The sequence below is a fragment of the Sander lucioperca genome, chromosome 8 (genome assembly GCF_008315115.2).
Source record: "Sander lucioperca isolate FBNREF2018 chromosome 8, SLUC_FBN_1.2, whole genome shotgun sequence".
In the NCBI taxonomy this organism is placed as follows: domain Eukaryota; kingdom Metazoa; phylum Chordata; class Actinopteri; order Perciformes; family Percidae; genus Sander; species Sander lucioperca.
This window is the reverse complement of record NC_050180.1, coordinates 18,757,068-18,778,510: the sequence shown is the minus strand read 5'-3', so window position 1 is coordinate 18,778,510 and position 21,443 is coordinate 18,757,068. Positions and strand designations below refer to the sequence as shown.

Genomic DNA, 21,443 nt, shown 5'->3' with positions numbered 1-21,443 from the left:
AAGCAAGAGAGTCAACTTTTAAGTTATGAAGGAGTCATATGTCCAAATTGTATGCATATTGCATGCAACAGTACATATTTTATAAGGGCAGCTGCAGTACATACTAAAAAAAAAAAAAGTATGCAATTTGAAACGCTGCATCAATCTTTTTTCATAATTTCAGGAAACGTAAGCCCTGAGAAGCAGGAATAAGCACTATGAATTACACCCTAAGACACACACACACACACACACACACACACATCCATACATCTTACCCCAAATCTAATGGCTGCACAGCTTTATTTGAGCACTGAATATAACATCAATATTTTCAAAGGGACACCTCCCTGAAGTACAAGAATGAAAAGTTCATTCCTAAACTACAACACTAAGATTTTTGTGTGTTCTGCTTTGTGACACATTTGGGTTCAGGAGAAGTTTATACTAGCCTGCTGCTGCAGTCTGCTGTCATGTGTTGTTCCACTTCATATTCTATGTTCCTTCTCATTACATCAATGTGACAAGTCACACTTGAGTCCCCCTTCCAGACCTCCCCACACACACACACAAACACACGCCAGACAAACCCATTTGATTGACTCCTGTTTACTGCTGGGTTACAAAGAGTTCATGTGTTTCAGCATGAACACTAAGTCCATAACAGTGGGATCTAAAAAAGACCCTACCTAAGGACATCTATTACTATGTGTACCGTGTATGAGGTGTCCCTGTAAACAGCTCTCATAAGTCTGGGGGCTGGTGTGTTAAATGAGTAGTTAGTTCATTTATGCCCAATTGACTTCCCCTTTGGTGCCACAGCAGGTGTTTGAGATTGTATTTGTCCATTTGTTTGCTTGAAAAAGCAGACATACAGCATTGCGTCTCTGAGGAGGAATTTCATGCAATGTGCACAAAAGTGTGTTTACAGTTTGATGTGTGTGTTGTGTGCATTCCAGCTGTGCGTGAACATGACCAACGAGCGGCTGAGGCAGTACGTCTATGAGGTGCTATTCCAGCAGGAGCAAGATGAGTGTCTGCAGGAGGGCATCGCCATGGAGACCCCGCGCTCCCCCGGCAACCAGCCAGCCGTTGTGGATTTCTTTCTTCAGGTACTGTACGTTGCTGTTTTAGACCAGCCCAGTCCAGTTTGGTGTCTCATGATGTAATTCAACATTGCAAGCCCACCTAGAGGATTAAATTCACAGACAATTTCATCACTTTTTTCTTCTTCTTTCCAAAGTTCGAAATGGTTTCAGCAAATTAATTACTGTTTCTCTTTTCTTTTATTATTAAAGTTTCATTTGAAAGTGAGACATCCAACTAAAAAAAACCCGTAACATGTAAAGACTGGTAGTGCAAAAAGTAAAACGCAAACTGGAATATTACTGGTAGGACTGGTAGCCCAGTGGTTAAGATGCGTACCATGTATAATTTATGACCAAAATGCCCAAAAAATCTGAAACAAAGGAGAATGACTGACGTTATTGGATATTAGAGGGACAAGTATATCCTACAGGGATCAATAAAAGTGTCCTAATGAAAATAATGTATTACTATTATTATCAAGAGTGCTTTGTAAATATGACTGACATAAATAACATATGAGCACTGTTCCTCCTCCAGAAGCCTCATGGACTGCTGTGCGTGTTAGATGAGGAGAGCCAGAGCCTGCGGCCATCGGAGCAGACTCTGTACAAGAGGCTGTCAACCCAGCTGGACTCCAGTCCAACTCACGGTCTCATTCTCACAACCAAGGATGGCAACGGAAACCCCACACCCAAAGACCAGGGCCCAGCCTTCACTGTCAGCCACTACGCCAGACAGGTCTGTGTGTTTTACTGGAATGTACAAAATGTTCATATGTATTTAGATGTGTTAGAGGTGGGCAGTACAACATGAAATCTGTCACGACTAATTGTCATTGCAGTCGACCTCTAAAAGGCTGAAAAAGTTTAGGAAATGGATTTGGCAACCCATCATATTACAGTACAGATTACTGAAAATTGTGGATGTTAATCCCAACTGTAATGCCACAATAATTCAGTTTGGTACAGTTCTCACTCGACAAAGCCTTGATAAACCAGTAGTCACTATAAAGAAGAATGAAACAAAGAATAATTCCATTCGGGATATGTGGGGGTGCTGAATGTCTTACTTTACACTGAATTGCTTGATTTCTCCCGATAAATCATGATATATAGCTTACTTTGGAATACATTTATTAATCAGAGCACGCACATAAGAACGTAGCGATACGACACGATACATTTTTTTTTTTTTAATTTATGAATGATTCTCTGTCAAACTCGGCAGGTGGAGGTGCTTAGAAATGGCTGTTTGCAGCTTGCAGCTCTCTCGTTTACTGTCCCTTCACTCACCTGTCGTTTCCCTTCTGTCTGTTGATCGCTACAATGGGGGGGAATTGAGTTAGAGCCATAGGTTCCATTTACAACCATAAAAAGCAAGCAGGCTAAGTGACATGTTCAGTTTATCTGTTTATCTGTCTATCAGTCTCCGCTGAGTCCGTTGACAGCGCCGCACCTACATACACACCGTTGTTCCAAAACAACAGCTAAGCGTTAGTCACATCATGTATCTTGGCCAATAATGTTGTTGTAATTGCTATTTTTCCACATAAATCTTAAACAGACGGGGCAAAAATACAACCGACATCTCGTGGTGCTGGGCGTGTTTCAGCTCTTTCGTCTGTGTGGAAAAAATAGAATCAATGTCGCAAATGAGAAGAAAAAAAACATGATTTGACGATCACTCGACTGTAGGCAAGACTTGACCTATCATATTCTACTATGTACATTCTTAGTTGGGGACACCCCTCACTTTATGCTTCTTCATCTCATAGCCAAAATTAGCTTGTATGTTGTTTTTACAGAGATATAGGTCAATATAAACTGGTTTATTCATAACTATGTTATGTTGCATACAAGATAAAATGTACTGAATAAGTTGATTTCCATGTATGATTTGTTTTTCCACCAGATTTCATATGACCTCACAGGATCACTCACAAGAAACAAGGACTCTCTTCCTCAGAATCTCCTTTTCACGATGAAGTGTAAGCACCCAATGAAAAACACGTGTATGAGCACATTGTGGCGTCAGAGCACACTTAAACACAAAGATGCACTCTTGTCTAAACAAACAGCACACAGAACCACTCTTTGTCTAAGTGTGTTTGTATGTGTGTGTGTGTTTTATCCCATATGCAGCAGACAGCACCGGCTGTGTGTATATTGTCTATAGAAGGTGCCAGATGTGGGGTGTTGTGGTTAGCAAGACAGAGGCAGTCGTTGTGTGGCTGCCAGGCAAGTCTTGCATCCAGCAGCCTAATTGCTATAATTTACATGATGAGGCTAATCTTCTAAAGGCTAGCCCTTCACTCACACTTGGCTGTTGTCCCTCCTTCTGACCGAGTCGATGCGTCGCTGCCATTCAACCCCACACATTGACATGCGTACTACGTGGTTTTCTTCTTATGGACGTCATCCCCTCCTGACTTTAAGTATAAGCCCCAAAGGTATTAGGAGAGCAGAGGGATCAATGTAAGTCTATATTCAGGTGGTGGCAATGATTGCTTAAATGAAAAGACAGTGATTAAGAGTCCAGGACTCATGTTTGTTTTTCTTAGCCTGGTACACCTACCTGCCATCATCCTTTCCCTTTTCACTCTCTCTCTCGCCCTCGCTCTCTCTCTCAGCCTTTCAGATGAGAGCCACACGCCCACGTTCACACACATGTTGTTTGGCTTACTGAATGAGCTCATTGTTTTGGACCGCTCCACGTGTTGTCGAGTGGCATGGTCCACCCCCTCTTGTTGTCTGACTTATTGTTCACATGATGCCTAACTTTATGCCTCCTCTCCATCCTCACTCCTCCTCTGATACCCCTCTCCTTCCTTGTTTACATCCTCCCCATTGTTCTTCCATGCTTTATTTCGTTCTATCTGTTCATTCAACCTTTACTTACTCTCCTCCACCCACTGATTTCCACCATTGCTGTTGCCTCTTTTCACCTTGATTTCTCTCTCTCTCTCTCTCTCTCTCTCTCTCTCTATGTGCTTTGTGCCGGCAGCCAGTGAGAGTGTGTTACTGCAGCAGCTCTTCCAGTCCAAGCTGACTCAGACTGGTTCTCTGGTGCCAGCAGCCCATGGCCGTGCCGGGCTGAGGGGGCCTAAAGCTGCCCTGTTGCTCCACAGGATGCCATCAGTCTCCCTTGTCACTGCCAACACTCTCCCCCAACAGCCCCGGAGGTACCATGACCTTACCAAGGTACAGTACACTGTTCACAGAATAGTGAGTGCCAGACTTTACATGAACCACACATGCAGCAAGTCTGTTGTTGCACTTTAGCTACGGTCAACTAAAAAATACACTTGAGCATCAAAGAATGTTGAAGGTCTTGTAAAGTTTCGGGCCATTAAATATACTGTATTCTCTAAATTATATTTAAGGTTCAAAAGGTGAATTGCTCATACTAGCTTTTGGAACTAGATAATAAAATATAAGAATTGATTAACTGACTTAAGTCAGTTGCAAGCTCTTTGTTCCATAAACACAACTGACTGCTGTGCCGATCAATAGACAAACAGGAATAGTATTTTTTTTAAGATACGTCCCACCATACTGTATATACACCTCTGGGAACTGGATTTGTTTCATATAGAAACATGTGATCACACAGTTTTCTCATGACATGCAATCGTAACACAAATCACACCTTTTTAAGTCCATCCTTAAGTCTCCATTTGATATTTTTTTAAGGTTTTGGAAAGCTTATTCTACTGGTGCAAGTGTGTGAATGGAAAGGCTTGCTGGTTGTGTTGTGTTGTGGTTGTGGGATCCTGCCTGCTGTCTCTGTGGCTCACTATCCATCTAAAGAACAGGCTTACATAAGGCAGCTTTATTTGTATAGATATAGATATACATAAGACCCCTTTCACCTCCCAGATCTGTCCCAGCAGCCGTAAATGGTTACATTAGGTAGTATTGCGGTAAAACAATGGGTGTCAAGACAATTAATAAGACAATAGAAGACAATCAAAGTAATATGATAAAGCATACGAAACAGAATAATTTGGACTGATAGAGTGCTCTAATGGGACTGTTTAGTGTGCTGTGTAAACATCCTGCACAGATTCAAGGATTTGTAAAGGAACACGCCGACTTATTGGGACTTCAGCTTATTCACCGTATCCCCCAGAGTTAGATAAGTCCATACATACCCTTCTCATCTCTGTGCGTGTTGTAACTCTGTCAGAGGCACCCACCGCTAGCCTGGTTAACACAGATCCTGGAGGTAACCGGCTCCATCTAGCCTACTGTTCCCAATAAGTGACAAAATAACGGCAACATTTTCGTATTTACATGTTGTGATTTGTATAGTCACAGGGTGTACAAATAACGTCACATGAGACACAGCCATCTTCTAACCGTATACATACTGGAAACTATATTCTCAGAAGGCGAAGCACTGCTACTACTAGTCAAAGCCACGCAGCCTAATTTGATGTTAAAGCAGCCATATTATGCTCATTTTCAGGTTCATAATTGTATTTTAAGGTTGTACCAGAATAGATTTACATGGTTTAATTTTCAAAAAACACCATATTTTTGTTGTACTGCACCGCTCTCTCTCACTGCTGCAGCTCCTCTTTTCACCTGGTCTCTGTTTTAGCTACAGAGTGAGACCTCTTTTCTTCTTCTTCTTCTGTACTATCTTTGATTGCACTGCACATGTGCAGTAGCTCAGATGTAGATCATGTCAGCTAGCTAGCTCCATAGACAGTAAAAGAAAGGCTGTTTCTACAACTTTGGTCAGTTACAAGGCAGGATTAGCTGGGAGACTTCTAAATGAGGGCGCACATGTAAGTAGTTCTTTTGTAGATTATGGTGAACTTGTGTGTGTTGTAGCAGTGCTTTGCTATTGAGAACGAGGTAGCATGCTAGCGTTAGCATTAGCATGCTAACGAGCTAATGGTTGCGGTTAGCCTGCTCGTTTCGGCTTGTGACGTCACAAGCCGTGCCGATTTTGAACAGCTCACCCAGAGACTGAAGTCAGGACACATTCAGAAACTGTATCTCACTCTAAACAGCATGGATGGATTTTTTTCAAAGTTTGTATGTGTGTGGAAGCACCAGAGACACAACATAACACCCCAAATCCCAGAAAAAGTGATTTTTTCATAATATGGGCACTTTAATAATTCAATGTTTATGTTGTAATGATTCCATATTCTTCAGTGGCAACTTGAAGTAAGATGCACAGCTGTCTCATATTTTTTTTCTTTCCAATACATCTTTCCATTGTCAGATCTTGAAGAAAAAAGGCTCAAGCTCCTTCCTCCAAAGGTTAGAACGCTGTGGGCCCATCACAGTGGCTGTCCAGCAAAGGGTAAGAACACATTTGTAGTTTTTTACAGGGTCAGGCGCAATTCTAGGTCTCTGAGTCATAAACCATGATGCTTGGTTGTCTTTTCCATAATAGTCATTGGTTAGCACTTGTTCCTTCCGGAGAATTCTTTCTGTGTGGAGTTTGAATTTCCTCTGCATGGGTTTCCTCCCACACTGAAAAGGCGTGCAGGTCAGGTGATTGGACTGTAAATGTGCATAGGTCTGAATATGTTAGCCCTGTTGCATGGAGTTTATTGAAGAAATTCTGCAAAGTAGTAAAGAATTATAAGCAAAAAACATTAATCTACAACTTGCCAAGAAAATATACAACAGCCCTTAACTTGGTGGAAAAGTCAATATACAAGTTTAATTTACTGTTTTGATGCCAATCAGACAAAACCAGTCTGTTTTTTGTACCTTTGTCTATATTTTACTGAATACCCGACCCGTCCCTTACATAGAGTACCTGCAATCATCTGGATCACATCTTAATTGATTGCAGGGATTTGTTAATGAAACTTGGGTTTTTTTGTGAACTAAAACCTCATCTCAAGAAGTCGCTGCAGGGTACTGTGAGGAAATTTGTGTTTGGTAGATTATTATAAGGAACATGCATTTGTGGGATGAGCAGCAGCACAGAGTATGTGGGTTGCGCCCATGAAAAATTTGCCAAATCTCCTCTGCCAATGCCAAACAGCTTATTCTGCTATTGACTTGTTTGGTGGATTGGATGATTGAAGTTTGAAGAAACAAGACATATTGGCAATTTAACAATTTATTCATTTCACAAACAGGAGCCTCAGTTGTGTATAGAAGAACCATACACAGCCAGGCACCACCTCCTTATGCTGGTCACCAGCCTGGTCACACACTGCTGTGGGATGGCATCCCATTCTTCAACCAGCATTTGTCGCAAGTCAGCCAACGTGGTTGTGTTGGTCACTCTGGCACAAACAGCACACCCAAGCTGATCCCACAAGATGCCATCCCACAGCAGTGTGTGACCAGGCTGGTGACCAGCATGAGGAGGAGGTGCCAGGCTGTTGTGGCTGTGTATGGTTCTTCCACACGCTACTGAGGCTCCTGTTTGTGAAATGAATAAATTGTTCAATTGCCAATATGTCTTGTTTCTTCAAACTTCAATCATCCAATCCACCAAACACCAAACGAGTCAATGGCAGAATAAGCTGTTTGGCATTGGCAGAGAAGATTTGGCAAATTTTTCATGGGCGCAACCCACATACTCAGCGCTGCTGCTCATCCCACAAATGCATGTTCCTTACAAATGGGGCACCATTTGAAAGGGAACTAAACAGGCTTTCCAACGGTATAAGATTTATTGCCAAAAAACATTGTTACCACAGAGAAATAATCTACCAAACACAAATTTCCTTACTTTAAACTAAGTTTATATATAAAGCAACAATAATATTCAGTTAAAGGAAAGTAGTTCAGTGTCTGCTGGTGACGCAAGGGGGCCGAGATGTGGTTCAGAGAAGCAGTACCTTTGGTGTGAATGAAGCCAGTGTGTTGCATAATCAAAGTTGTGGGCTTGTGGTGGACGAGTCCCTCGGGAAATGGCGGGGAAGGAGAGAGTGGGCTGAAGAATGATGCTGTACCAAGCCAAGCATGAAGCCCTCCACATGAATGAATGAACAATGAACAACAACTACTGTGTGCCGTGTGCACGCATTTGTGTGTGTGCATGCGCATGTTTGGAGGGAGGACGACATTCTAAATAGTGGGAGTGACGTTCCAAGATGAGGGGTGAGGTCCTGATCATTGTACCTTAGGGTATGCAGAGCACAGACTGACGTCAGTTTGAAAAGTGGCAGAAACACATATGTAAGTGTTTACATGTTTGTAGATGTGTGGGTATATGTGTGTGTCTGTGGGACCTTGGATGCAGCATCTGTGAATTCAGGGCTTGAAGAAAAGCTCTCTCACACTTGCACACCCTTCAGATGAGCAAAGAGCTCTTTGTGTTTTTGCTTCGTCCCGAGGCAAAACACCCCCCCAAAAATCAGACCACTTTTTCTCAAACACTTTGTGATCTCACTCCAGTCACTGTGGCTCACAAATCAAGTTACAACATCAAAACGGAAGGAGTCAGAGCACCCTTTCTTCCCTCAGCTAGTACTTGGTGCACTAGAACAGCATAATAAATGCTGTTAATCAGACCACAACATATTGCTCATTCTATTATGATTGTAAAATTACCAGTGACTGCCATCACATGTATCTCCTCTCCTTTACCCTCTTTCAGAACTCGCTGTCAGAAGTGATCAGTAAGCTGCAGGCTTGCACTCCTCATTTTGTGGAGTGTGTGTGCCCCAACGCCAGTGGTCAGCCAGACAGTTTTGACAGCTTTCATGTGTCTACCCAGCTGCAGTACATTGGGGTACTTGAGATGGTGCGCATGATCCGTTATGGATACCCTGTCCGCCTGTCCTTCCCAGGCTTCCTTAGCAGGTCAGTGCCAGAGCATGTTGCATAATTAGGAGAGCTGTAACTCTCATAACACGTCCTGTGAAGTTATTTTTCTGTCTCTGCATGCTGATTCATTCACTTCACAGCCTCCTCTTCTCTTTCAGCTTCTTCTTTAAGGGAAAGGTCTTAAAGACGATGGATTGCTCTGCTTCCTCTCACTGATCTCAGTTGTTCAGATACATTACATTCACAGCAGGTCACCGTGATCTCTGTCAGTTTATAGCTGAGCAGGTCAGAGTGAGCTAAAAGCAAAGCTTGACAACATATATGCCTTCTCTAAGGGCAAATACTGTTAAGGATCACATGCTCACATGCAGACTGACAGTAGCACTGACAAGTCACAGCAACCCTTACTGTTAAAAAGACAAAATGACCTTGAATAGTTTTTTTAGAGTATGATGGGAGTCTATTGCAGCTGATGAATGCCACTATCACATTTCCAGTGTCAGCCCGACACACACACATTAACTAGTCCTTTGTGTGTAAGGTCTTCATGCCCCCACACTTGAATGTTCATCATTATTTCTCCCCAACTCTTTCACCATGTACCCGACTTTTCTGCAAAGTGGTAGATCCGTGAACCTTACTTTAACTGCTCCCTGACTCCATCTCACTTTTGTTTCACTCTGTATTTTTGAGATGTAGAGAAATTAATGTGTTCCTCTCACGCTACCTTTCCTTCATTTCTTTATCTCACTTTCTATCCCTCTCAGTTTGGCTGTTTGTCTCCTCCTGTTCCTCCTGATTCTGAGAAGTGGAATACTGAGAAGATTTAGGTCCTAGCTCATTTAGTTAGTGTGTGTCTCTCTCTCTCTCTCTCTCTCTCTCTCTCTCCTATCCTCAGTCTGTCTCCCAGCTTCTCTCTAGCTCTTTTTGAGGATAAAGGGATTACCATAAACATTCCTGCCAGATAATAAGAGAGGACAAAGCTGGTCACATACCCCACCCCCCCAAAAAAAAGTTTCCACTACCCTGCTGTAGACATCATCACATCACCACACACACACACACACACACACACACACACACACACACACACACACACACACACACACACTGTGGTTGTGTGTCCCAAACGTTATCACTGTATTAAGCAAGAAGGCTTGTCTTAATTGTAAATAAATCACAGGCAATAAAGCATTTTACTGCTGAACAAAAACGAAGGCTATGGTTCACACTTACAACTTAAGGGTTTCAAGTGGACAAGTATGTAACACGTAACCAGCAAAGGGATGCATACTGTAGAAAAGACAGTGACATAGCACTGTGGAGATCAGTCAGGCAATGCAAGACAAAGAATATGTTCAATGTGTGATAATGATATCCCATGTGGTGTGGTTGCAGAGAGTGTGCTGCATTTATTGTCTGACACTTCAATTTCTGGTCAAACATACACCAAGTGAAATAGATAATTGAAACTTATATATAATAGATTGTCACGAGGAAAAACCTGAATAGGGAATTGAATCTGGAGAACCATGTCAAATGGTGAAGTGAATCCAGTATAGATTGTAGTGTTGTCTGTCCATAAGCTGCCGCCAGCTCCTTTTGTGTTTTTGAAGAATATACAGTACTTTGTAGAGCCATCATTCTCATTGTTCAAGCTGTAATTGAAAGGTTCCTAGTGAGGGTTTTGTGAAAGCTGTGTGTGTGTGTGTGTGTGTGTGTGTGTGTGTGTGTGTGTGTTTTATTAATTTAGGCACCCATGTGTATGATAATCTATGTTAGCAATGGGTGTGACAAGCAGATAACTGAGCATCACAAGGACCAGCTGGTCGCCAGCAAGCGTAAAATGTTGCTGGGTTGGGTATAAAGCACGGCGTGTGAGGGCAATAGTGTGTGTATTTCCAGTGAATTGGTCATAGGTTGAGGTATAGCTCACTCTTTGCCAAATACTTCCTGCAGGTTGTTACAGTGAGATGTAACGTTAGACCGGTTGACATGGTGTGATTGAGTAACGAACACATTTATTATTTAATCAATCAATCAATCAATGTATTATTTGTCCCAGAGGGCAATTTGTGTTATAGTCTCAGGTGTAGACTTGTGGCAGGTTAGTTGACATGCCGGCCACAATTTTACCAGCTGTCCTGTCAATGTGGGGATTTTGCAGAGCGAGACACAGTTTCGTCAAGACTAGTCAAAATCAGCCATCAAGAGCATGGACAATGATCTATTTTCAGAGTCCGCTGAAGGGAATTCCCATGACAAGAAATGTCATGGGAATTGTCAAACTGGTCACCTGCCACTCTAAATCCATTAAAGCAGAATACTGGTGCATCTCATTCCCTTGGTAGATCTCAATGGACCATGTCAAATGGGATACATGTGAGGTAAACAAGGAAATTCGACTTCGCTGTCAGGTCTGATCTTTTGCTGGATGATCAGCACAGTTAGCTAGAAAGTGAGTAAAGACAGTATCCGTATCGTTAACATTTATGGGCAAATATTCCAACTCTTTCAGATCCTCCAGCTGTTCAGAGAAGCCAGCTCTTTTTTTTTATCTTTTCTGCAATCCCTGATGGTAAACATTGGAGAGGGAAGCAGCACTCCATTCACTCAGTGTTCTCACCAACAGTATTGCTGCATTCTTGTAAAGAATACAGATGCTTTGCTATCCCTTCTTCTGTAATTGGATGCTTTATATACTCTAGATCTGCTTCAAAATCTCAGAAAGTCTGGCAGGCCGATGCTCACTGCTCCTAGGTCGAGAATGGCCTGGTGAGTAAGGAGATCGTTCATCCTTTCATTAATACACTTGGGTGATTGAGCTTCCACGGCCTTGGAAGTGCAGTAGCTGTTGTCAATCAGGCACTATCTGCTGCAACACAGGAGACATCTTCTATTGTGTCTCAAACTGCATTCAGGCTTCCCTCCAAATAGTCTAGTTTGGCTTGGTGCTTTGTGTTTGTGCGCCCCAATGGTTGCTTGGTCCATATCTGATAGATTCATGGTCTGGCTGTAATGTTATTATATTAACTTACAAACTGTTTATACATTAAGGCTATGCTTAATTGACCCTTCGCTAAGCCACGCCCGAAAACCGCCACAGGCCAATCGTAGCTTAGCAACCGTAACTAGGCGCGGGAAGTCTGTCAAGCTTTCAAGCGAGGGAAACATGCCGAAGCATTGTGCATATGGATTGTGCAAATCCGATACCCGGTATCCTAAAAGTTTGGACGGGTGGTGGAATCTTTTCCTTTCCCGAAACCTAAAACCCAAGAGGAGAAATACCGGGGGTGGATCAAGCAGGTGGATCACAACTAGCTATGTCGACAGTATTAACAAAAACACCTAAGTTTGCTCCAAGGCAAGAACACGCTAATGTTAGCTAGCTAGCTAACTCAGCACAGCATTGCTTGGAAATAATGACGGTTCTTTGTTCATAATGCATATATTTGAACGTAAAATAAGATGATTAAAGGCAAGACAGAGGCTCACTGACATACTTTAAAATATATTTCAGCATTTTGTTAATCACTAAAAATATAGCTAAGCAGGAGAACGTTATCATTGCAAAGTGGTCAGGCTAATGTCTTGTGTTTATTCCACAAGATTTATGGATAAACTGCTGTGCGTGAACATAGCTGTTCCTCAGTTTGTGTGTTTCCCATTTGAATGGTCAGCGTATGAGGCGGCTCACATTATGGCATGACCTATTGGCTTTAGCTTCAATTTTGATGAAATTATTCTCTAATCGGTTGCATATTATATCGTGGATATATCCCTCGAATGCATACTGCAGTCCCTTTTGTCTTGCTCTCTCAGATATTTCACCTGTTCGCCAAAAATTACTAATTATCTCCTAGGATTAGGCAAAAAAACACAGATAAACTACTGTAATAGACGTGCCAGGCATGAAAGCTTGTCAGGCGTAGCAACAGTAACTAAGGAGGGCGCGGCTTAGCGAAGGGTCAATTTGAGAACTCACAAAGACACAGTCAGCCCAACCCAAGTGCCATTCATAGCGCTCTCTCTCTCTCTCTCTCTCTCTCTCTCTCTCTCTCTCTCTCTCTCTCTCTCTCTCTCTCTCTCTCTCTCTCTCTATTCCTCCTCCTCCTCCTCCTCCTCCTCCACTGGGTTCAACACAGAAATGCCAATGAATGAACACAGCCTTGGCCAAGGAGGGAGCTGCTGCAGAGTGGGGGTGGACTACCCTGCTGTCTTCACAGAGCTCTTTCTCACTCAATTTCTTATCCTTTCCTCACATGCTCCCTCTTATGCACCGCCATTTTGTTTAGTTTTGCTTTCATCATCCTGCCTCTTCTTTCTTCCTGGCTCCAACATTGTTTTTATTTTTTTCATCGACTGAAAGGAACCGATTTCATTTCAGTCTCTATCGTTCCTTTTTTCTCTGCCCATTTCTGTCATGTACTCACACTCTATCTAAATTGTGTTCTGTTTTTAAAATATTTTTCGCTTTCCATTTGTCACTATTTCAAAACGGGCCTCGGCCCTTGACTAATCAAACTGACAGGACAATAAATCAACCATTAATCTTGAGGTTATATATTCTCGTGAACACAAACACACACTTGTACACTGGAACCAATGTGGCCACTTCTCTAAGTCATAGTGGCCGCCGGAAGCAAATTACATTATTGTCCTGCTAACCAGAGTGATTTATGAGGAAATCTATTTTACTGTTGCTTTTATTTGTCTTTTATGATACACTGTTTTGTGGCCAGATTTATTTTCTGCCAATGTGTAAGGTCAAATACTACTATTTGAACCTTGTTTCTTTCCTCAGTTCTTCATTGTTACAAAGATGAGGAGAAAGCAGCATCAGTATTCATAGAGCATGTTACAAATGCAACTTCCAAGCATTTAGGTCATGTTTTCTATATGGGCCGTTTCAAGTCCTCATTACCTCCCACTGATGGATAAACACACACATTTGTAGGTTATTAAGTCACCTACAGAATAATATCCATTTCAGACTAATCACCAGGATTAAAGTCAACAGAGCCAATAGTATTTGAGAATGTGGCAACTGAAAGTGTGTCTGATGGATAGGAGCAGCTTCCTAGAGAGGAAGTAAATTCCAGCTGCATTACCCAAGGGGGTAAGCTTCTCCTCACAACACGTACCTCCTATGGCGCCATTTTGATGCTAACGAGCACTCACCCCCCGTTAGCATCCCATTGACTGCCATTCATTTTGACGTCACTTTGACAGCGAATAACTTTACATCTGAAGCGTTTAAAGACTTTATTTGTCCATTGTTTATTTCTAAAGAAACACGACAATGTATGAAAGGCTCCATTACCTTGTATCTCACGTTATGGCTCCGTAGCAGACGTTTTTGTAAAAATAGGCTAACGATTGTGTCATAACCACGGGACTTACTATCGCATAGTAGAGGAATTACCGTATAGTACAGGAGAAGCTCACAGGCAGTTTCGACTTACATTAGCTGTTTAAGTTTAATTACTAATGTTAACTAGCATTTTAGTTAGCAACAATTAGCCTGTGTCCATGTTATCTCCTTACATATACCTACGCTCTCTGTCTCTGCAATATTGGGAATGATTGAGATTTCTCTTGGCACAGCTACCAGAAGACTTACAACTTTCAGACACGTTGCTCACGTCACATTTACGTCGTCTCTCTCAGTTGGAGGCTGCGCAGTAACGCTCGGCGCTCACCGGAAAAGTGCTTCTAAAGGCCTTCACTGGTCTCCGTCCAGAGCAACGGGATCTGTTGGTCCATTCTATATACAGTCTATGGCATTACCACCTTTGTGATGCTCACTAAAGGCCCTGACGCACCAACCTGATAATCGGCCGTCGGACAGTCTGACAAGGTCAGTGACTCGGGTCTGTTTGGTATGTTCCGTGCCGTCGTCCGTCGGAGGGGCCGTCGGCCTTCATTTTGGCCGACCTTACTTGCTGGGTCGGAGGGGGGGCAGTCAATGACCAATCTGATTGGTGAAGTGCTAACCCGGAAATGGCGAGCAGGATGAGTGACGAACGCCTCTCAAAATCTGACGAAAATCTTTTAAACTGACCTTTGTCGGTCTGAAATGAAGACAGATTCAGCAACTGCATGGCGTATTTCTTGCTTAAAATGTTTTCAGAAACACGTTTCAGTTAACTATTTTCGTAAAATACGAGATCGTATTTCAAATAAGCCGCCATTATCAGTCAGCTGGAGAAGCCAGACCCACGTGACGCGTTCATCATTTCCGTTTTTCATTTTTTGTATTACGTCTCGCACATGCACAGAACGTACACTCAAGTCGGCATTGCTTCGGTGTGTTCCAAGGCACTTTTTAGACCTCGGGGCGCCGACTGATCAGTCTGACTTTGTGCCTTTTCTGCCGACGGTCAACCGTCGGGTTGGTGTGTCAGGGCCTTAACAGTGAGCTGATGGCCTGTTGGTCACAGAGAACCACGTTAGAGCCCTCTAGCCCTCTATTTAAACTCTTATCAAAGGTATTATTTCACTTCTTTGACTCCACATGAAGCCCCTTGGGTCTTGTAAAATCGGGGACCATCGATGGTTTTCGTATCCTCATAGAGGAGGTCATGGCTTTACAGAGTTCCTTTTGTATTTATTGGCCCGGGCTCTCTGTATTACCATACAGAGAGAGGGTTAGGGAGAGTTCAGACAGACCCCACTCCTGCAAATCAAACACATGCCACATTCATTCACATTGGTTTATGCTTCCAGCCATCTGCTTGTTATATTTTTCTCATCATATGTGGCACACCATCAGCTGGCTCTGCGTCTCATTCATGACAAAAGAGACCAAACACAGACTGACAGATGCACCGATCCCGTTTGGGGGTTTTGTATATTTGCTGATATTCCTGTTTCATTCAAAACATGTCAAATTTTTGCTCTTATCTGTGCACATACAGTATACCTTGATGTCTAAAGGTTATACAAAAGCATTATAATATACAGCAGGACTCCTGGAAAATATGACACTATACTTACTTTATGATTAATAATTTAACATATTTCACAGTAACTTTTTATATTTATATGTAGTATTGCATAAGCCTTTTACATACAAAAAAACAGTCACAGGTATGTCACAAGACATGTCACAGTTCGAAAAAAGCACAAGTGTAAATAAAAATGAAAATTAATTATGGCTGAATTCCATTCAGCTGCTTCAGTTTTACATAATGTAGTTTTACATTATTAGTAACACCTGTGCTTTTCCTACTATGACAAGTCAAAATGTCTGCTGTAAAAAAAAACTATAGTATTTATTGTGTGCCTTGTGACTCCACCTTGTGACATCTTAGATTATTTTTTAAATTGTACATGTAACATACTTTCTGTTGTACAGTCCCTCCAGAAAAACGTGATTATGCGATCACATAATTCAATGCATAATCAGCCAAAATCCGCATATTTATGCGGGGGACGCATTTTTTCAAATACGGCGCACTTTCGCCACATAAATTGCAGATTTCCGCGCAAAATATGCAGGGCTTGCATGATTTCATAATCCCCGCATTTTCGTTGCAAAAAAGTCACATATATCTTAGCAGAAAGTTGAAAAATGTTGCTTTTACTTCACACGCAGAGCAGCCATTTTCCCCTGTTGCCATGGGAACGTTATGAAGTGACGTAATTACGCAACGTGAACATCATCGAAAAGATGCAAACCCCGCAATGAAACCATGATGAAACCGCAGTTTTTGCAAGTTCCTGCAATTTCATTGCATAAAATTGCAAGAATTATTCCATCGCATTTTTTAAGAAAACGTGCTGCATAATCAAGGATTTTTGCCCGCAACAATCACAAAAAAACTCTGCTTTTTTCTGGAAGGACTGGTTGTAGCTATTCAACAGTGAGTGTATGATATTTTTCTCATATAAGTATACTATTAGTGGCATGTGTATCCTCACCACCAGACATAACACACACTGTCAGTTACACCATTTTAACTATGTTCACGTTTTTCTTCTTCAGTAGAAAAAAGGGGCCTTTCAGTAGTAACTGCTTATGAAGGGGAGAATGTTTTTTTTTTTTTATTCCAGTCACATTTTTTAATCTGGTCCAGGCAATCAAATTGATAATTTATGTTATAAGCCAACTTCTGTCTCCCTTATGCTACTTATTCATTCATGTCTACGCATTCAGAATTCACACCACATACAAAACATCGACATGTACATACAAAGAACTGTATATTTTCATTTTCATGTCATTGGGTTCTGTGTCAACATGTTTTGCTCACTTTCCCTTTCACCCCCGTCGTCCCAGGCACAAACAAACCACTGTCTCCATCCAGCTGACCATTCAAAGCAACAGTTGCCTAGGGCAACACCAATAGGAACAGCTGTTTGGCTGGTCTGCCATATGACCCCACTGACCTTTGAACCCATTGTTTCTGAAAACGGGGTGTTACTGTGTCCCGTCTACATTGTTAAATTCAGCTCTAATGTTTTCCATTTGTATTTGTGTGTCTCAGATATAAAGACCTTGTGGTCCCAATTTTGGGAGACAAGAAGAAATTGTCACCAGAAGAGAGATGCCGTTCAGTTCTGCAACAGGCCAAACTCCAGGGATGGCAGGTGTGTGTGTGTGTGTGTGTGTGTGTGTGTGTGTGTGTGTGCTTGTTTTACTATATTCGTGGGGTCCAAAAACTGGGGAATACAGTATACTTGTGGGGTCTGCACAGCCTTGTGGGGCCCAAAATGCTGGACCCCACAAGGTTAAAGGGCTGTTTGAGTGTTAAGACTTGGTTTTAGGATTAGGGTTAGAATTAGGTTATGGTTAAGGTGAGGGTAAGATTTAAGGTTAGGCATTTAGTGGTGATGGTTAAGGTTAGGGTAAGGGGCTAGGGAATGCATTATGTCAATGATGGATCCCCACAAAGATAGTGAAACAAACGTGTGTGTCTGTCTGTCTGTCTGTCTTGCCTCTTTTTCTGTCTCCATCAATAACAAAAGATTTGCCAAATTACTTAATCCCTGACCCTCTATTTGAAAGATCCCATGGAATCTTTGACAACTCCTTCCAGCTGTCCCACCTCATCATCATTCTATACAGACACACACACACACACACACACACACACACACACACACACACACACACACACACACACACACACAGCAGCAGCATGGACCCGTCCGCCCCCCTCTCTGTCCTGTCTGCCAGACTTCTGTTGTGTCTGAGTGTGGGACCCTACAGGTCACATAAGCTCCCGCCTCACACACGCATACACACTCTTCCACAATGCTCTGCAGACACCTTTTTATACCACTCCTACAAGTAGCGTGTGTTGGAATGAATAGTGTCTGTGAAAATATGTCACCCCCACAGATCTGTGCACCTGGTATAGAGTGACCTCTGCCCCCCCAAAATGCCCTTTAAATCAGAACATGAATGCAGTGTCAGCATGCAAACTCCATACCCTCCCCACACTCCACACCCACCTATTATCATACATCATTGCTACATCACTGCTCTACCATTTCTTAACTAGAAAGTCACACTCTTCTGAGATTTCCAGCAGAAGACAGTCAGACTCCCAGAAGCTGATGATGATGGCAGTGTAGTGTACAACAATGCTTTTGCATATATGTTTGATCAGATGACTTGTGTTGTTGTGTGTGTAGATGGGCAGCAGCAAAGTGTTTCTGAGATACTGGCAGGCAGACCAGCTCAACGACCGCTGCTATCAGCTTCATAAAAAGATCATCACCTGTCAGAAAGGTAATATCCAAAATAACAAACCAACAACCCATGTTGTTCTTTAGGGGTTCATCTGTCTTTGTTTCCCTGACACCTCTGACTTCTCTGTCTCCCTCCTCTCCTCTTCCTTATGTCTCAGTGGTGCGTGGCTGGCTGGCCAGACATCACGTCCATCGCAGGCTGTCATTACAGCAGAAAGAGGAGTGCAGTGTGCAGCGTTTCCTGCAGGGGGCAGAAGACATGGGGCTGCGAACCTACGACCATTTAGTCATCCAAAATGCATCCGACATCGCACGAGAGAGCGACCGCCTGCGCTGCCATGGCAACAGCCTTCTCAACAAACTTGGCAGCAGCCCACCACTTGGTGAGAGGCCTGAGCCGGTGGGCGAGGAAGAGGATCAGCCTGTTAGAAGGTAAATTAGCAACACCTCACACGCTTTCATTCAGATATGAAGGCAAAGATACGTGAATATTTAAGCATTGTCGATTATCAGTTATTATTTTTTCCCCATTTGTCATTTGTATTTCTGATGTCATTTTATTCCCGTTCTCGCCAAATATTAATTTGATTAAAAAGTTAATGTGTTGTTTGGAGGATAGGCTTGCACCATGCTACTGATTACTTTGTACTAATGCAACCAATCAAGACTATATTCTCACTGAAATAGTGCTTTTATTACTAACTATAATATAATTCATAAAACTAAATGTTATGGCCTCATGTTGACTGTTAGTATTATGTATTTAGCCTGGAAAGTTAACAAACTGCAGTTGCTGTCATTCACAGGATTTATGACTGTATGAGGGAACCATTTGCATAAATGTGTATGAGTGCGTGTGTATTTATGTGTATGTGTGCTTCTGCATATGTGTGCCTATGTCTCGCAACGTTTGTTATTAATGATGTCATTGTGTCCCTGTCCGCTGTAGGCTTTCAATTGTATGTTTCATGATGGATGGTCAGATAATGAGCTGCGTTATCAGATTGTATTAGTATTGAGTTGCACCTATGGAACGCTTTCCTTATCTCCACCTCACCTAATTCTAATATTATGCCTGGAGAAAATTGAATAACCATGGAGGGCTAAATTAGAAAGGGTTGAAAAAAAAAGTAGGGCTGTCAGCGTTCACGCATTAATCGCGATGCGATTAAGGGCCGACGCGATGCGATTACATTTTTTTAATCGCATTAATCGCATGCCAACATTTATTACTTTATTTTACACTTCACTCGGCTTTGCGTCGTACCTAATAGGCTACTATTTTGACCCTTTGCAGCACCGTTACTCATCATCAAGCTGCCACTTCCTCGTAACACATCCTGCTGCTGCAGGCTGCAGGCATGATGGAGAAAGACAGCAGCAATGAAATCCTGAATGGCGCTTTTTATTTTCCAAAACTCCCGTACGGCTTGTAGACAAGTCGAAAGCCATATGCACATTGTGTAAAGCCGAATTAAAACATCACCGAAGCACATCAAGCTTGAGCTATTACCTACGGAGCTAAGCATAGTAGTACAGTTAACGTGATGCTACCCGCTAGCATGCTACCCACTCAGGCAAAGCACTATTTTGGAGAGTGCTACTTGCCGACCTGTGGATGAAACCAAATCCCAAAAAATTACTACAGCTCTTGCGAAACGGGTGGCAACTAACTGCAGACCTGTCAGCATCGTAGAGGACTCAGGTCTTAAAGACGTACTACGGTTGGCATGTTCTGACCTGTCTCGTTGCCGTCGAGGGGGACAGTAGTTTTCACGGATACACAGCCTGTACGACACGGAGAAAGCAGCCCAACTGGAACAGCTGCAAAGTGCTGCAAACGCTGTCTCATTAACCGGTGATCACTGGACGTCAGTGAGTAATCAACATTATTTAGGAGTTACTAAACACTATATTGACTAAGGATAGGGATTTTTAGTTTTTTAGTTAGGTACTTGGAGGAATTGTGCAATAATGACAGATTCACACATTTCTCTTTTGTTTACAGTAAATAAATAATTACAAATCTTAAAATCAAGTTCATAAAGTAACTTTCTTTGCATTCATTTGATTCCCAATCAAGATACACTGGTAAAAATTGCTTTCGATTGTTAATATGTACTTAAAAACTGTTCTGAAATGCAAAATAATAGAATTTTAATCATGTGATAAAATATGCGATTAATCGCGATTAACTATAGAAATTCAGCGATTAATCGTGATTCAAAAAAATTAATCGTTTGACAGCCCTAAAAAAAAGTAATAAGAAGCTCCTTGGAGGGGGGTGCTTAATAAACTTTAGTAAGTAATTTTTCTAATGTTTGAAAAACTACAGTCTTGTTTAAGGTAATACCTGAAATGTGACTTATACATTACAGCACTAATAAACCTGTGAATGTATACATATAATATATTTTATGTGCTCTATGGTACGCTGCATAATAGATTCATTTATTTTTTCAATAGCATCTGTTTTTCTGTGCAGCAGAAGCATTACTATTTGGGATCTGAGTATTGCTATTGTTACATAATACTGACTGTCATCTTAGCTTGACAATGATTGGTTACTAATGTGCTAATGTCTCAAGGCTTTCTGATAAATTTATAAAATATGTGTACACTACATTGTTTTGATCGGTTGCCTAACTTACAAACACATACAGGTTTTGTGCTTTTCATCATATTAGACAAACACCTGTAAAAGGGAAGTAAAAGTAAATACAGTGAAAAAAGCACTCACTATAGTATATCATTTCAATGAGCAATGGCCACAGTTAAAAAAAGAAAAATGTAAAAAGTCACCACAATGCACTGACATTTGTAATACTTTTTGATCAATTTTAATTATTAAAATTTAGTTTTAGCATTAGGATAAAGCAATACATCCTGAAAGATGAAAGTGAACATAAACACACA

General features: G+C 41.8%; 1 protein-coding gene across 7 annotated transcripts in view; it reads left to right on the top strand.

Annotated features, from left to right (window-relative positions):
- The window catches only part of myo16 (myosin XVI), a 136,539-nt gene that overhangs the window by 97,294 nt on the left and 17,802 nt on the right, over positions 1-21,443 (top strand). For 6 of the 7 annotated variants that reach the window (XR_004104241.2, XM_031295252.2, XM_031295242.2 and 3 more), the window contains exons 22-30: positions 939-1,091; positions 1,606-1,806; positions 2,980-3,055; positions 4,072-4,268; positions 6,310-6,390; positions 8,656-8,861; positions 17,318-17,420; positions 18,471-18,567; positions 18,686-18,959. Coding sequence is in view for 6 of the 7 variants with exons in the window: in XM_031295252.2 (XP_031151112.1) it covers positions 939-1,091; positions 1,606-1,806; positions 2,980-3,055; positions 4,072-4,268; positions 6,310-6,390; positions 8,656-8,861; positions 17,318-17,420; positions 18,471-18,567; positions 18,686-18,959 (1,388 nt within the window). In the remaining variant the exon portion in view is untranslated. The remainder of the gene's footprint in view (positions 1-938; positions 1,092-1,605; positions 1,807-2,979; positions 3,056-4,071; positions 4,269-6,309; positions 6,391-8,655; positions 8,862-17,317; positions 17,421-18,470; positions 18,568-18,685; positions 18,960-21,443) is intronic. The other variant, XM_031295224.2, reaches the window with a different exon arrangement.